The sequence below is a fragment of the Aedes aegypti genome, chromosome 3 (assembly GCF_002204515.2).
Source record: "Aedes aegypti strain LVP_AGWG chromosome 3, AaegL5.0 Primary Assembly, whole genome shotgun sequence".
Classification (NCBI taxonomy): domain Eukaryota; kingdom Metazoa; phylum Arthropoda; class Insecta; order Diptera; family Culicidae; genus Aedes; species Aedes aegypti.
This window is the reverse complement of record NC_035109.1, coordinates 322776585-322795209: the sequence shown is the minus strand read 5'-3', so window position 1 is coordinate 322795209 and position 18625 is coordinate 322776585. Positions and strand designations below refer to the sequence as shown.

Sequence of the window (18625 nt, the reverse complement as noted above, 5' to 3'; positions counted from 1 at the left end):
TAAAATAAGTCAATTAATTGAACATATATTATGGAAATTTTCTATACATTGAGTTTCTCAATAAATTTCTCCGTGACCGACGTTTTTCTTTAACAATGTTCATAGCAAGAAACATAATAGCAGGTTAGGTCTTTAACTTTAAATACTGAGTTGAGCTTTTATCAGAATAAAAAAGGTATTATTAATAACAAAAAAACAATTTAATTGATGTCTATGGCTAGTAGCACTAGCCTCTTGGCGTAGGCAACTGTTATTTATTTTTTTAAAGAATCAATAGTTTTTAATTGATGTAGAAAACATTCTTAATTCTTCAATTGTTTTGTTTAATAAAAAAGAATTTCTCCTATTAGTGCTACTACAGGAGTAATTGGTCTACTGTTGGTGCAAAAAAAAACTTAAATTATGAGCAAAACTGTTTATTTCGATCATTTTTCGAACAAAATCGAGCTGTGAATCGATGGTACCGTAAAACAGGGTGACTTTGATAGTTTTTTGAAGAAAACTTGAATATTTATGCATGCCGTTTCGAAGAATTGAAATTTATATTTTTAAAACAAGAACTGGCATCCTAGCTATCGATTGCAGTTGAAAGATTTCCAAAAGATTTATTGTAATGGATATATAATTTTTCATATAATCGAAAGTCGGCTTTCTGTTTTGGGGTATCTTTGATAATGGAGTATAAATTGAACAAAATTGAATTGAATTCCAAACATTTATAGGGCATTGCATACCTATAGGCGTTTAACTTTATATGGAAATGTCTGGCTAAGATTACAAAAATGGTCACAGTGTGTGAAAATGCTTTTCGCTAAGAATATTTATTTATTTATTTGGCTTTACATCAATTATCTTGATAAAACCTCGCCAACAAAGTTTCGCCAATTCACTCACGGTTCATGGCCATCCTCGACTCCATCCCACCTAGCTCGCTGCGCCCCACGTCTTCTTGTTCCGACCGGATTCGTTTACCATCTTTACATGGTTGTTGTCCGACATTCTTGCAACATACCCTGCCCAGCGTATCCTTTCAGCTCTAGCTACCTTCACGATACTGGGTTCGCCGTAGAGTTGAGCGAGCTCGTGGTTCATTCTTCGCCGCCACATGCCGTTCTCATGCACGCTGCCGAAGATCGTCCTTAGCACTCGGCGCTCGAAAACCCCAAGAGCTTGCAAGTCCTTCTCGAGCATAGTCCACGTCTCATGCCCATAGAGAACTACCGGTCTTATGAGCGTTTTGTACATCATGCATTTGGTGCGGGGGTCAATCTTTCTTGACCGCAGTTTCTTCTGGAGCCCATAGTAGGCACGACTTCCGCTGATGATGCGCCTCCGTATTCCCCGACTAACATTGTTGTCAGCCGTCAACAAGGATCGGAGGTAGACGAACTTGTCCACCACCTCGAAGGTATCCCCGTCTATCGTAACACCGCTTCCTAGGCGAGCCCTGTCGCGCTCAGTTACGCCAACCAGCATGTACTTTGTTTTCGACGCATTCACCATTAGCTCGGCTTTTGTTGCTTCACGTTTTAGGCGGGTGAACAAATCTGCCACCGTTTCAATTTTTTTTCCCAATAATATCCATGTCGTCCGCGAAACAAACAAATTGTCCGGATCTCGTGAAAATCGTGCCTCGACTGTTAAGTCCGGCTCTCCGCATGACACCTTCAAGCGCAATATTAAACAACAGGCACTAAAGTCCATCGCCCTGTCGTAGTCCCCTCCGAGACTCGAACGAACTGGAGTGTTCGCCCGAGATCTTCACGCAGTTTTGTACACCGTCCATCGTTGCTCTGATCAACCTTGTGAGCTTCCCGGGAAAGCTGTTCTCATCCATGATTTTCCATAGCTCTACGCGATCGATACTATCGTATGCCGCCTTAAAATCGATGAACAAATGGTGCATAGGGACCTGGTACTCACGGCATTTCTGGAGAATTTGCAGCACGGAAAAGATCTGGTCCGTTGTCAAGCGGCCGTCGATGAAACCTGCTTGATAACTTCCCACGAACTCGTTTACTATAGGTGATAGACGACGGAAAAGTATCTGGGATAGCATTTTGTAGCCAGTTTGTCGCCCTTTTTGTAGATAGAGCATATAACGCCTTGCTTCCACTCCTCCGGTAGCTGTTCCGTTTCCCAGATTCTGACTATCAGCTGATGCAGACAAGCGGCCAACCTGTCCGGGCCCATCTTGATGAGCTCGGCTCCAATACCATCCTTGCCAGCGGCATTGTTGTTCTTGAGCTGTTGAATGGCATCCTTAACTTCCCCCATCGTGGGAGCTGGTTGGTTTCCGCTGTCCGCTGTGCTGACGTAGCCATCACCTTCGCTGCCTGACCTTCTGTGCCTGTGTTCTCTGCGCCATTCAGGTGTTCATCGTAGTGCTGCTAATATTAGTATTTATCTCTGTTTGAGTGGCTTGGCGAATTCGTCACTAACTTACTTTTATAAAAACTTATTGGATACAATCATAACTGATGCTTTCTTAATACAATTATTCAATTATGTTTATAAAATATGTTGAATCTGTCTTCTGATATAGGATTATTTTGAAAAAGAAAACGAGCACATTTAACATACAAATGATTGAAATATATTTTATATTTCTATGATGCTGAATCAACAGAAAAAAAAATACGACAAATAATTAAAATATTAACCCAGTGATTAATGTATTAATAAATGAATTTAAGTATAGTTAGATGAGTTAAAACTTATTATGAAATTCGTTTAATCATTTCAGACTGTTTTTACTTTGGGAATAAACTTTATTTTTGACCAGCATTTACATAAATTTTCTAACAGTGCGCTATAAATAGCCGACTAAATTCCAAAAGTGGAGGGCGGCTGTCAACTGGGAGTAAAATTGAAAAGCCGCCAACCAAAGTCCCGAACCAGTTTTAAGGCTTAACGCGGGAAAGTAAAAACAATTATTCGCGAAATTACAGGTAATCAATGCGCTTGAAAGATATTGTTTGCAAGCAGTTATTTGGTACGTGCTACTGCAGTGCGGTGTTGGCAATTTAATCAGCAAATTCTGCTAAAATCTCAAAACGGATGTTTTCAAGAAAATCGATTACGTCTTAACCATTGTTTGGTCGTAATTTTGTATGGTTGTTTACTTTTGAGAACCAGCGACACGTTGGGGTAGCAGTAATGAGCCACCAGTACCTCTCTTGCTGAATTCGGCTTGCATCAGTACTGAACAGCAGCAAAAGTAATGTGCTTTTTCAGTTGTTGATCAGCATCCCAACTAACATTTAGCGCAAATGTAAACATTCTCTTGGCCCTCTTTATACGGCTTTATGCTGAGTAAAGGCGCTGTACATACGAACGAAAGCTTCTATGCGATCCTTTTACCAACAAATCTGGCATCGTCAGCTACTTTTAAGCTGTGTTGGCAGCTCTTATTCATATCCATCATTGCTTTATCTCGACAGTTAGGCCCCAAGCACAATGTGAACGGCAACGCGGTACAACGGCAAAACGGCATGCCCATTTTGATCTACACATTACTTATCAATCCCATGTTGACTAAATCCTTTTCAACATTGACTTGACATGTAGAGTGTAGCTCAAGATGGGCTTGCCGTTTTGCCGTTGTACCGCGCTGCCGCTTACATTGTGCTTGGGGCTTTATACGACAAGTAGCTGTGTAACATCTTCGGAAGGCGCTTTCTCAATCATTTCGCAACTGTTGAATAATTATTATACAGCTTCGCTGTATTGTCGATTAAATATTATTTTCAAGCTGTTTCACAGCTTCCGGAATTCATATCATAAGTATCTGAATTTAATGTTCCCAACGTTACCTGCCACCGCTTGGAATCGAACTCACGATCTCTGCATCCACAAGTCTCAACGCTGTCCTTGTTGCCACCACAGTCTATATCGAAAGGCAAAGAAAACACACCGTTTTGTTCTACATCGAAAACGGTTCACACAATATTTTATAATGATCGTAAAAGATGCCATAGCCGCGCTTACACCACTTCATCAGGCTGTAAAAGGGTGCGAAACGTCAAACGCAATGTTTACATCCAACAAGCTGAATATATGCGCCACAAGTTGTTGTTTTATAGCATACTGCTGTATGCTCGCTGTATAACTAACGACAAAGCGCTTCTTAAATATATATTGAGCAGCATAACAAATCATATTGTATAGAAGCAGCAGGATTGATGATGGCGAGTTTTATTCCACATCATTAGGTTGCTATTATTTTACGGTGTTGAGTTACAGCTTAGTGAAAGCAGCAAAAGCGATAACTGACGACATTTTTTCAGCTAAAATTTGTAGCTGCAAAATGTATGCGTTACAGCTGTATTAACGCAAATCGTTCTATTTTTGACAGCTTTCATTTTTTGCTGCGTTCGCTGCTTCAATTCAACTGTTAAATAGCACAAAGCAAATAATCTTGGCTTATAGCACTAAAATTGTTAGTTGGGATAGCACGTGTTGATTAGACATTGTTGAATAGAAGCTCAAGATCAATATTCAACTACAAGAGGTTTATATTGGGCACTAGAAGGCTGATATATGAATTCAAGGATGGCGCAGTTGGCAAGGTATGCCGCTGACGATGGGAAGGTGTCGAGTTTGAATTCAGTTCATGTTGTTAAACATGATGCTGAATTAAACTGCAATAATGTTGTTTGTTAAATTTGCGTTGTTAAATCAACAGTCCTTATTAGGCTAAGTGAAGCCTGAATAAACATCATTACAATCACTAAATAATAAGTAGCCTAATAATTTTGCCAGATTTGCTTGAACAATGTGTGCGTAGCAGCTGCAATGTAATATAACAAGGCATTCAGTATGTAGTTGTGAAAAGTTGCTTAATTAATGATTATAAAATAGGCAAATGTTTCTTGGGAAATTAGTAAAAGTTGAACTTAAAACTAGTGTAAAATTGTTGGACAGTGGACAAGTTCGTTATTAAGGACTAGAAAATGTAAGTAAAACTGATTTTTCATGCAAAAATTGATAATAATTCGTCTCTAATAAATTGCAGCTAAAAAGCTGATTCATGTACACCGTACTTACGAGTCAAGCTATAAGATCATCTGAAGCATCTTTCCATTGCTGTCCCAACAAGAAGCTTTAGGTAAAACTTTTGGAAAATTTTAAGATAAAACATTATGATTTTATTCGAAGATTCCTCCATGGATTGTATCAGGAATACCTCAATAGATGTCACCAGAGATTTTTTTAACAAATTCTTCCTAATAAGCATTACAAATTTACCATATATTCACAATCAAAATGTGACTAAGAGTAATAAGTGATATTTTTTTTCTTTCTGAAATTTCAACAAATTCCCCAGCAGAAATTTTTCGAAGGATAGATTGATTTTTCTATTAACTAGTTAAGAAATTTAACTAAAAGTTTCACAAATTTGTGATGTTATCAATAAAACAATCCTCATTTTTTTGTAATTTTTTACCAAGAATTTGATCATATTAATAATTAGATTAGAATTATTAGATTCCCAACAGTAATCTTTAAAACAGCCAATGATAGATATTGTTTTTTCATAGATTTTAGCACATGTTTACATAAAAATATAGTCAAATAGTCGGAATTCAACGTGTAATCCAGGGTAAGAGTAATGGTAAAAGTATACAGAGATCTACAGTGAGGAGATAGGAAGTTAAAAAGGACAATTTTGGTCTATATTAAATTTATTGGCAATGATATCTACACTCCTTCTTCTATCTGGCGTTACATCTCAACTGGGACAGAGTCTGCTTCTCAGCATAGAATTCTTATGAGCAGTTCCACAGCTATTAAACTAAGAGCTTTCTTTGCCAATTGACCATTGTTGCATGGGTATATCTCGTGTGCAGGTACGAAGATACTCTATGCTCTCGTAGGTCAAGAAAATTTCCTTTTTGAAAAGATCCTCGACCGACGAGATTCAAACCCACGATCTTCAGCTGGGTCTTGCTGAATAGTTGCGTGTTAACCACTATATCTATATCTACACTTTCAACCTGCAGAAACCTGCTAAAATATCTCCTACCGTAAAAAATATTTTGGATTCGAAAACAAATCCGTCTTTTTCGATTTCAAGAAATGCTGAGTTAAATCTAATAGGACATATTCAGCTAAAAATTATGGAATTCAAAAGAAATGAAAATAATATTGTTATTTAATTTCTCAAGCAACCGATGGTTGTTGTTGTCTACTACCTGTACAAAATCAAAGTTTATTTCTTGGCTAAAGAAAAATACACACACATCTGCTTCGAATAGTGTGCCAGTTTGAACTAAAAACGCATATTTTACAAGACATCAGAAACCCTCAAATCGGTTCTGGCAAGGTATTATCCCGATACCGAATCCAATACTCCTGCAATCGCCGTAACCAGATGGACCAATACTTCCGCAACTTCTCCGGACTAAGCAAATGCACGTGGGCAGGATTTCCACTCGTGTAGGCCACGAATACGGCTCCCCCAGCGATGTCCATCTCACTGAACTCGGGATCCGATTTCAATGCCCCAAGGTAGGCACAAAGCTGAATCGGGGCATCGTAGGTTGACGAGAGTGAAGCCTTTTGATTCTCCGACGTCTTCCATTCGATGATGTGTAGTTTATTGCTAAAATATGTTTTCATTAATTGAAATGGCAAACATTTCATATGAGACTGAACTTACTCCAACGAGGATACGCAATCCACAACTCCATTGTAGTGTAGAAACGGATGGTAAATCTTCCTCTCAATGACTCGAGCTGGTCTACCGATCCTTTCCAGTGATCCGTTGATGCTAGCCCACAAGTCACGTGCTCTCTCCAGCTTATCACGATCAACATCCTCCTGGTTGAGCCAGCTCTCCAGACACGAATGGAAATTACTACCTCTTGCCAGAGTAGCCTTTTGAAACTCAGTAAATCCTTCCTCGCCTAGCTCAGCAATTTTGGATGCCTTCCACTTCAGCAAAATCTGCCGCGACGATTCCGACATTGTGGCAGTCAGGATTTTATTCACCGAAGGTGACTTGTAGCGATCGGTTTCATATTGATCATGACGGGTCCATGATCGTTCCAGAGTTCCATTCGACGATGGCACTAACGGGAACGTTAACACTGAACGCAGTTCTTGAGTATTGAATGGAATCTCCGGTGATGACTTGCTGATGATCATTTGCTGATCGTTACTCGAGGATCGATCATTCTTTCTAATAGATTTGTCTCTTTGCACTAGCCAATACATTTCGGAATCTTTGCCGAATACATTTGCGGATTGTCGGTTGGAGCGAGGTAATTCATCCGTTTCCTTCTTGTTAACGGCGCCAAAAAGTGCCTTGTTTTCATAGTTTAAATTTTGGATTATGCGAGCCTTCTGGTTAAGCTGCTTTGGCTTTTTGACGGCCTTTTTTATTGCCGTGGCAAATGTTCTGATGCTAGCAAATGTGATCATTTTTGCTCAGAAGTCATTGCCTCTGTTATAAGAAAGTATTTAAGCATATTTCGAACAGTATTTGATTTTGAGAAATACGATAATTTCAATGTTCAAACTTACCTAACACAAACGATGGTTCAGTAGGAGCCGGCTAATGCTAGAAGCGAACGTGTGTTGAGAAGGTGGAGAATGAGATAAGCCATCGGCGAACGGTACAAACCAAAACAAAGCAAACGCTTGGAAATTTGAAGAAAAATGGTTTGTGGTGTGAAAAACAGATGGAGCGACGATCATCATAAGAGCCCTATCGGAATAACATGATGTCCATATGAGAAATAAAAATATTGCTTTCTAATGATCGATCTTTTTTTTTAATTAATCAATCAAAATAAATTCTAGGAACAATGCGATCATTCTTTATTTAGACCACGCACAGACAATCAGTCAGGCCGGACTAAACCTCAAACATCGAAGTTATTAATATAGCTAGTGTACATTTGTCATAGATTTCTATACCAAAGAATGCTGTTTCCCCAAAATTTCAAATTGTTCAAATTTATTTCCGATTTTTTTTTTGCGTCATTTTGAAGTAAGGACAAGTCAGTAAAATTCGGTTGCTCTATTTTTTTAAATACGGCTTATAACTCATCCAAAACAATACAAAATAAATAATTTGGTATGATTCCTCAGCGTTATCGAGCGTTAAACATACATACTTTGCTTCCGTATACATGGTTACCACATATATGTACAGATTTATTTATATTTTACAGATTTTCTCGAATATTTTGTGACCAAGAATCCTGTATATACAGATTACAGATTTTTTAGAAAAAATACAGATATACAGATTCTGTATACCGAATTTTGTCAAAACTTCAGATTCATACAGATTTTTGAGCAAAAATGAAAATATACATTTTGGAAAAATTTAAAATTTTAACTAAAATCTTAAAATTTTGCATTGCAGTTACAAATGATTGGTATTTTTTAAAACTTCTTGTATTATTCTTATCACTACTTTAATTTTCAGGGATACATATATAATATACAGTATTTTGATTCAGAATAGGGGCGGTCCATTAATTACGTAAGACAATTTTAGGGGTTTTTCAATCCCCCCTCCCCCCATGGTAAGATTTTTTGTATGAAAATTAAAAATAAATTGTATGGCGCGTAAGAAATCTCAAACCCCCCCTCCCCCCATAAACTCTTACGTAATTAATGGATAGCCCCATACAGAAATACGAATATTTCAAAGAAAAAATACAGATTTCAATGTGACAACCCTGTTCGTAAGGTGGATAAAGATTAAAATTCTGCAACATACACAATTTTATATAAATAGAAATGTTCGAGATTTTCATGATTCGTATTGCCTTATATTCCGGACGAATCCGGACAGCTACTCTAAATAAAAAGGGGAACAGTCAAACCATTAGAGAGACGTCTAAGACAATTGGGCAGGGCATATTAAATTTTCATAGATATCTATGAAAAATGCTTCTTGAAACGAACCTTTGATCGGAAAATATCGATACATTTCGTGTGAAATGTTTGAAATGTTTATCATACAAAGTCGCGTGTCCAGAATTTGCATCAGGTACCATAGCCAATCTAACAAGCATAATAGCATCTTGGTCCACAGTTCTTTAAAAATTTGAGTTCAACTACCATACGTTATGTCAAACCATCATATGATATGTTTGTCGATTGGTGTCGACGGAACCGTATGACGCTGAGTGTCCCCATGATGTTGCTATGATTTTGTTTCTAAAGGGGGCCTAGGGGGGCTACCACATTCTTCGTTTACCGAAGAAATGTCGCTCGCAATAATCTCAATTTTCACAAATTTCGTAGTTTGTATAAATATGCGTTGATTTTACCTGTTTGTGATTTTTTTTTGTTTCATTTTCCATTACGGAAAATATTCATTATTTGTGTAATCCAGTAAAAAAGTCCTCCAAAAATTCTTCCAAAAAACTCACGAGAAATATCCCATTGTAGTTCTTGTACGAACTTTTTAGGTATCGGGGATCTCTTCGTGAATTATTTCCTTACCTTTCCAGTGCATTCTCCAAGAACACCGTTACCATTTTTCACTGAGTTCCTGCTGGGACTCCCACTGAAAATCATTCCCGGGATTAGTAGTTAATATTTAACAATTTTTTCTTGGAGTTTCTTTAGGCTTCCTAAGCTTACCATATGTTTTTTCGAAGAATCTGTATCGAATTGCTCAAAAGAATTTCTTGAAGATTTCCAAATTTTCAACAATTCTCCATGAAGCAAAACTACGTACTTATTACACATAAATTTTAATTGCTAGTTGAAAATATCATCCAGTTGTTCATTAATAATTTGTTGAGGATTTTCTAGAGTTACTGGAGATTTCTCCAAAAAATAGCAGGAGAAATACAAAAATTGCCTTCAAGATCACCAAGAATGGATTCTTTCCACAAATTCTTCAGAGAGTGCTCTAACAGTTTTTCCAACTTTGCCTTCGAGCTTCTTCCTAAGATTTCTCTTCAGATTCCTTCAACACTTTTTTCAGAAAATCTCTCAGAAATTCGTACAGGATTGCTTGAAAAAATTATAGCCAAAATTACTCAGGACTTTCAGCAAAACAAAACAGTGGAAGATTCTTTCAAGGTTCCTCCTAATATTCCACAAGTTTTTCAGAAATAATCAAACAAGATTCAATTGGGAAAATGCTCTTGGTGATTTTTCAGAGAAGTTTTCCACAAACCTATCTGCATTTTCAACAGAAAATTCTCAAAATGTTTCTTTAGATTTATCTAGAAATCAATTTGATATTGATACCCGAATTCCTTCAAAATGCTCTCTCGCATATAATATTTGATTATTTCTTCAAACACCACTACTTAATTTCTTTTTTAATTCAATCATTCCAAAGCTTATAGCGAAATACGTTCAGCTATTCTTTCGTAAACTCTTCCGTGAATATACTCACAAATTTCTAAAGGAATTTGTTCAGAGATTTCTTTGGAAAATTATATTATTGTTTCCCTTGGGATGTCGTCCAAGGATCATTCCGAAAAATTCACTAGAGATCCACCCAAGCATTTTCCAAAGATTTTTTTACTTTAAACAGCATTAACGATTCTTCTGGGAATTTTTTGAAAGATATTTTTCAACAGATTTACAAAAGGATTTTCCAATTCATTATTGAATTTTTATAAAATATTCTTCAGAAAATCCATCAGGTTCTAAAAATTACTCCATTTCTTCCGAATGTTAGTTCAAGGTTTCTTCTATGAAGAATATCTAAAAATCTATCCGCTCTCCATATTTGGTGTAAACCTACTTCAGAAATACGTCAATATTTTAAAGGGATAACAAATTACTTTACAAATAGCTTTATTGACCTCTATTTTATTATTATTATTTAAGTTTAAATTGAATTCGGAACAATACTGAATTCTTGTCGGGAAATTCAAGAATTCACCGTATAGTTTTTGAAACTTTTTGACGAAATTCCAGATGATGTACCTCCCACAAAAAGAGTCGGTGTTTTTTTATGTAACTTTACACAAAAACTTTTTTTCGTCTTCAATAATCGAAAATAAATAATGTTAAAACGGATGAAATTATTACTGAAGGTGTTTTTATCTTACATCCTAGAAATCGTTTTGCATGACTTCCGTTGCTTCATGATAGTATGGCGAACACATTAATTTAGAACTATTTTTTCCTACTTGTAGACCATCCAAACACACTTTTTTGGAGGAAATACTGTTCACTATTGTAGTACAATTTAGAAGTTTAACGTGAAAATATTGGCGGTATTTTCCAAGAACATTGCCATAGATGTCTCACAGTTAAATTCTTAATTTTAAACATGGAGGAAATTTTAGAATTACTAAATTCGTTGAAGAATTCCTGATGGACGTATAAGAATTCCTTTTTCAAAACATTCAAAACATTTTGATTTTTTTCCTTTAGATTCTTTAAAATGTTACTTTTTGGAGTATGATGTTTTGTACCAAGTAGCCTAAGAATGCATTATGCAAAGGAAGGAGAAACAACAAAATGTTAAAGCAGATAGAAACAACAGATGGATAACGGAGCAACCAAAGATAATCCATAATCTTTTCTCTAGAGGTGAATAACTAGAGGATAATTCAAATCTCTCTGATGAATTAAAAAAAAAAACAAATTTCTCAAAAAAAATTCTTTTTTAGAAATTATTTTTGAAATCTAACGGAATTTCTCCTTTGACTTCTGGATTCCCCATAATTCCGCCAAAAAGCCTCAAGGAATTCCGCCTTTGAATTGCACAAGAATTCAATTCCAGAATATGAATTTCTTGCAGAATTGATAAAAATATATCTAAAGCAATGTTTTAACAATGATCTTTACAAATTTCTTTTATACTTCCTTATAAATCCATACACAGTTTTTTTTTTGCTAAATGTTTCTCTACCGTTTACCTTTACCGCTATACTAATTTTCCAACAAAATTTCCTCTGAAGATTCGAAGCCAAAAGACATTCGAAAAATACTTTTCGTAGATAATTCCTGTATAATCCGGGGATTTGAAGTAGAATTTACAGAAAAAAAATCAAAGGAGAATTCGTGACGCAATTTACGATGTATTACATAATAACCTTTTTGGGAAAATAATATGAAGAATAATATGAATAATTTTTACAAAAAAATCATGGATTCTGTCAAGTCGAATCCATGATTTTTTGTAAAAATTGCAAAGGCATAATTTAAATTTTTGAAAGTATTCTTTTAAAGTAAAATCCGGGAACACATTTCAGGATCAACTTTAGCATGGATTAATTTAACCATATTATTTGATTAATTTCTAAGAGATATTTAGCAAAAGGTATAAATCCACTGCACCCCTACCCCCCATGTTCTTACGCCAATACGAATGACTCGACCGTTCATGCACATTTACCGTTTTGATTCATAATACGGACACTTAAGGCCTCAGTGAAGTATAACCCAGCTTGGACCATACAAAATAAATCATTATGTATGATTTTTTAACGTTATCGAGCGTCGGAAGCCCTTAACTTTCGGATGGTGGGTAGAGGATACGCGTCCGCAACTTGAATAATTTTAAATAAATCAAAACGTGTGACCTTTTCATGATTCTTATTCCGGACGCTCCCTCACTTTTGCCTCATATTCCGGACGCTTTGATTCGAATTACGGACAGTTCATGATAATCATTTATGGAACAGTCAAATCATCAATTGAAATCGTTCAACCACTTAAGAGACGTCTAAGGTAGTTGGGCATTATAAATTTGCAATGATATTTATGGAAAAAACCTAATAAAACGAGCCTCGAAAATGAGAACTTTTGGACGGCGAAAATTGAAACATTTCGTGTGAAATGTTTCCCTTACAAACGAGAGTGTCCGGAATTTGAAGCTGTCCGTAATATGAATCAAAACGGTATGTTGTAAATGACGTCGTTCTGAAAAGATGGAATACATGCGATTTTGGAGTCTTGGTAGACCACAAGTTCACGTTTAATTTGCATCGTAATTGCGAATGCTAACCGTCAGCGGGGATTTATAGCAAAGATCTCCCGAGATTTCACTGATCCGTATTGCTTGAAAACACTTTATCGTTCACTTGTATAACGTATTTTAGAAAGTGATGCGACAGTGTGGAGTGGACCCCTCATCAACTATCGTGGAGCTTGAGATTAAAAAACGTGCAACGGAAGTTTATCTGACTAGCACTACGGAAGCTTCCTTGGCGTGATCCGCTGAATCTGCTGCCACATTCGGATCGCTATAGGCTGCTAGATTTGGATACGCTGGATCGTCGACGCAGAACTCAATAAAGTTGCTTTTAGGGGTATCGGGGACAGTATGAACACCATGGGAAGAATGGACACCCCCTGTATCTTTGCATACATGGTTATTTTAAAACTTTAGATGCAAACACTTTTTAATACATTCGAATCCTCTGAGCAGAATCTCAATAGAGAAACTTAAAAGTAGATTGGAGTATTATACGTTGCAAGAAAAATTGAGATTCCTGGAAAATCCAGGGTAACCTATTGGAAAATTTTCCATCTTATCAATCATAGTCACCCGCGACTTCAAATGTTTCTATGTTGCATGCTGTCAAGTTTTGACCTCCGGTACCGGTTGAATTTTTAACTGTTAATTATGCTTAGAGATAACCAGAAATTCAGGTTAGAGAACTTTTGTATTCATGTTTTCTAATTCGGATCATTTGAATGAATCAAATGGCTTAAAGAATGAAAGATGAGATTTGGCAAGGAAAATAGTATTTGAAAAATCATTTTTAGGCAAAAGAAAGTAAGGGAATACAAGCAACTTGTTTCTTTATAAGTCGTAGGAAAAAGTGCTGAATGAGTTATTAGTTTCTCCATAACAAAATAGCCCGGGTCGCTTATTCACTTAAACGATTTTTCAATTGAACGATTCCGAACCACATCTCCAGATTGCAATATATCCTTTCTAAACCTGGTGTAAAGGCATGAACTGATTAGGATGATCAATTCCTATCCTGGTTAGAAACGGTAACTCAGAAGAAAAAAATGGATTTATATTTCCAACCTTCGGCTCACGAGGAGAAGTTGCAGCAATTGAACTTTAATTTGGCTCCTTATTTACTGGCATTGAATTCAATCTCGGTACTCTTCAGAGTTACAATGCTTGCTGTGGTTCATTTGTTCTCTGCTGGGATTGTTCACTGCGCGTTATTTCCGCGAAGCAATCCAAATTTTTAAATTTCCCCGAAATGGACCTATGCACGAGTTCATTATTTGACGTTTGAGCGGCGCCGTGTTATTTATGTGACCATGGAAATCAGTGAATTCGGCACCGCACAAACGTCAAATTAGTGAACACGTTGATTGGTTCATGGACCAATGTACGGGTTCACTATTTGACGTTTTAGCGGTGCCGTGTTATTTATGTGACCATGGAAACCAGTGAATTCGACACCGCTCAAACGTCAAATTAGTGAACTCGTGCATCGGTCCATGGACCTATGCATGAGTTCACTATCTGACGTTTGAGCGGTGCCGTGTTATTTACGTGACCATGGCAACGAGTGGATTCGGCACCACTTAAACGTCAAATTAGTGAACTCGTGCATCGGTCCATGGATCAATGCACGAGTTCACTAAGTTGACGTTTGAGCAGTGCCAAATTCACTCGTTGCCATGGTCACGTAAATAACACGGCACCGCTCAAAAGTCAAATAGTGAACTCGTGCATTGATCCATAGGGTGTAGAGCTACTTGGGCACTTCCAAGATTCACTTTGGCATGGGGGGTTTTTCTCGACCGAATTGTCTGAAACTTTGCAACAAGAAGCACATCAACACGACGCATATTGTGTCAAAGTATGAGCTCAGTAGCTTTAAAAAAAACTGCCGAAGTGAATCAAAAGTGCCAAGAATAGGATCCGGCTCCATACCTATTATCTTTTAATTCCCCCCTTGGGTGGAATTAAAAGGTACAACGTACTCCAATCTAATGCAAACAATGAGTTGTCCAAGAAAGTTTGAAATCTAGAACGACTCCGACATACTTTACTTGATCAGTCACGTTAATCTCAGTGCCAAAAAGACGTAAAGGTTGAATTCCATCGCGGTTTCGTCTTTCCGTAAAAAGAACAATACTCGTGCAACGTTACAAAAGGACCTATCCAAGATTATTATAATGACAGGTTTACCGATCTTAGCAGTCAGTGGGTGCGCGGTGTGGTTAGCTGCGGGGAAGGCGGAAGTGACAGCTGGCGAGTTAGCTAGCTGGCGGGTTTGTATACACTGTTTTTCACTCAACCGTTTCTATGGGGTTGTTGGGGAATGTTTACTCCAATAAACATAAACACAGTGAAGTGAAAATTTTCTCCAGCATTTTGTCGCGAAACAAATTTTCGTCTTTAATGTAGTATTCCTGTGTTTTGTGTCGAAGAAAAGCAGATTACTTGAAAAATTGGTTTAGAATTGCATGTAATGCATGTAAATGTGGAAATTTCGAATGCTGCAGCGGGTGAGAGCCACCCACCACTGATGGTCTACCGATGAAAAAGAGGATGCGCCGCGGTGTTGCCGTCTGACGATGACGGTTGTATTCTTGTAACTTTATCTCGTAAGTTAAGTCTTTCTACTATCATTCCATTACACAGTGAAGTAAATTCAGATACTTTGCCGCGTATACCACAGATGTGGGTGTAAAAGAAACATTATATACCTACTTTGTCACGCCATGCATCTGATATCCAAACAACCAAAACAAACTCGCCAGCTGTCACTTGGCATTTCAAAATGGCGGAATGGGAAATCTGACACATTGGACTACCTCCCTTCTAGATACTTTGGACCTATCTAACATTGAGAGGCTCTCTTTGTTTACTTTCTCTTTAATCAATAACTGAGTCACATGCCTTTCGATTTGTAGTGAAAAGCTTTCCAAAAGCTTCAGTATTCCACTGGTATAATGGAAAGAGAGCGAGAGAGGAGAGAATCTCTGATTTGTACATAGGTCCTTTAGTAATGTTTACGAGAATAGAAGTTTTATTCGAGTTAACGCAAAGGCCATTTGTGATCTAACGTCAACATCCCACCGCAAAATCGCTAGTGTTTAGAGGTGATTTTAACCTCCAAATTGCCAAATAACCTCCAAATCATCACCTCCAAGTTAGTTCTAACAACCTCCGTTATATGAAATATGGTGGCGCGTCGATCGTTGCAAGTTTATCGTTAAACAGTCAATATTGGCGACACCAACTCTCGACTACCTGAACAGCACTTTGCATCAGGTCGAATAGGGTGCTTATGCACATATCAACTATCAAAGCTAGATAGCGAGCCGAGGCCAGAGACTCGTAACTACATGAAAATACATTTGGTTCATCTGTAGATGCTATGGCCACATATCCGGGGAAATATGTATTGAATCAGAGGCGCGTCCACGTTCGAATCCATGAGTAGGACAAACATTGTCAAATATTGTGTGCACATTGAAGCTTAGAAAAATTTTAACCCTATGGAATCCTAGACTGTAAATTTCAAGTTACTATATTTGAAGGGCTCAAACGCCAAAGGATGGAAGTGACATTTTGGTCGGTTTTGAGTCGAGGAAATTCTTCTATTTCCAAGCGTTCTAACGATATCTTGTAACGTTTTCGCTTGGTGGATCACACAAAAACTCAAATTTTAAATAAACTAATTTCGACGCGAATGCTGATTGATTCCGTTGCTTAAAGTTTTGCTTAAGCGCCAATCAGGCCGTGACCTGATGCAAAACTCCACTTTTTCAAAAGGTTGCCCGGTTTTAGCTCTGCGGCAAGTCGTGGGGACGCACAGAATTTTAATAGGAATATCAATCAAAATTCAATAATAAAAAAACACTACTAATCATTTCAACACAATTTACTAATAAAAAAAACCAATCAAATCAATTTGAACATTTACTTTTACAATTCTTCATAACGGCCGTACTAGAGATTTGTTATTTTTGACATACCCTAGTTTTCTGCTTACATACTAACTCACGCGCAAAACAAATGTTCATCAGTTTTCTGATTTGTGTGCACACATTTTCTTCGGCTTCAGCCACAGAGATCCCTCGAAGAGGTCTGGATCATGCTGGTGGATCACGGCTGAGAACCTCAAGGCTAGGGTGCGCCTCCAAAAAAAACCGACCACCGTTGATGGCGATCGGTTTTACCGCAAATCACACACTTTTCTAATTTAGGTACAATTGAAACTTGTTGGACACTGTTGCAAAGGAGTTTAACGTGCAAAACCTCTGGAGCAGCCAAAGCCCTTTTTTTTTGATGTTTCGGAAACCCGCGCACCTTTGAACAAAGGTCGGGACAGAAGCTAAACAGCTTGTTAGGTGCTAGCACGGACTGGATCGTGGCTACCTCGTGCTTCACGCAGTCGTGGGTACGATTATCTGGCTTCCTCGATGGGGCTTTGCTCCTAGGTTTGCAGGCTGTGGTTGGGATAGGAGAGGAGAGCTCACTCTGCTTTTTACTTTTCGGTCCAACTGATAAATTAAAACTGATGATGAGCGCGTGTTTGCCCCAACTTATATAGTTGCGCGGGGGCTCCTAATTTGCTATCTCTCTCATCCAAACAAATTTGATTGGCTGTTGGTTTTTTTTTTTTTTTGAGGGAATTGAACTCTGATTGGTCAAATTATTATTTTTTTTCTGAGCTCTAATTGGCTCGCTACAATCTTCAGGTGACTTTTCTTAAGAATTCAACCTAGAATCACCTTAAAAGAACCACAGGAATGGAATTTCTACAAAGACTCATCACAATTCCTCCAAAAATTCTTTGTGAAATTTTTCAACAAAGTCCCAACTTCTTTAAGATCTAATGATTCAACCATTTTTCTAGGGATTTCCTATAAAACTATCTTTGAGAGTTGATATAACATTTCAACTAGAGATTTCTCTAAAGACACCTGCAGCAAATGCTTCAGAAATTTCTCATAAGGTTTCTTCAGAAATTCCTCCTGTAATACTTTGAGATTTTCTCCAGGAAAATGTCAATAAAATTTTTCTGAACAATAAATCTGTAAGGCACTTCTAAAGAAAGCCCTGAAGTTACCTCATATAAAATTAGTTGAAGTTTTAAAGTCACTCTCAATGAACAATGATCTCTGAAATAATGGCTGGGCTTTCGAGAAAATTTCAGTAGATTTCCTAAATAATTTGCTAAGTAATCCAAAAACAAAATCAATTGAATCAATTTCAATTTCTATAGAAGTTCGTGTAGGAATAATTGGAGGAATTATTGGGAAAATTGTTGTAGTATTACCTGGTGTGAAACTTAATAAACTTTCGAAAATTGCATGGGATTTTTTTGGAAAACTTTCCAAAAAATGTTTGGAAAACTGCAGAAGAAATACTTGGATGAAATGCTGGAGAAATCACTAGAAAAAAAAATATTTTTTCGAAGGGCCCCTTGAAGAATTTTGGATTTCAGAGATAAATCGTAGATGAATTCTTGAAGGAATCCACATGAAGAGGCCAAGGTATTCTTGCATGGTTTCTTAAAAAAACCCTTAAGCTTTTTTTTTTCAAAAACTTTGAAATAAACCTTTGAGGATTTCCTCAGGAGAAATTCTGTAAAAATCTTAGAAAGATCTCCTAGAGAAACAACTGGAGAATTCAGTTGAAGGATTAGTGAAAAAATATCTGGTGGAAATGAAAATCAAGAAAATACCT

General features: G+C 37.1%; 1 protein-coding gene across 2 annotated transcripts; it reads right to left on the bottom strand.

The window, feature by feature from the left end:
• Positions 1–6226: 6226 nt before the first annotated feature.
• On the bottom strand, positions 6227–7600 carry LOC5565719 (mitochondrial genome maintenance exonuclease 1). Of its 2 annotated transcripts, XM_021852291.1 has the most exons (3): positions 7531–7600; positions 6665–7450; positions 6227–6607 (listed from the first exon to the last, which is right to left on the bottom strand). In XM_021852291.1, the coding sequence occupies exons 2-3, from the start codon at positions 7426–7428 to the stop codon at positions 6310–6312; spliced, it is 1062 nt and encodes a 353-aa protein (XP_021707983.1). In that variant the 5' UTR covers positions 7429–7450; positions 7531–7600; the 3' UTR covers positions 6227–6309. The 2 variants fall into 2 exon arrangements, with proteins under 2 accessions (XP_021707983.1, XP_021707984.1); XM_021852292.1 differs by having other exon boundaries at positions 6665–7586.
• Between the last annotated feature and the right edge of the window lie 11025 nt (positions 7601–18625).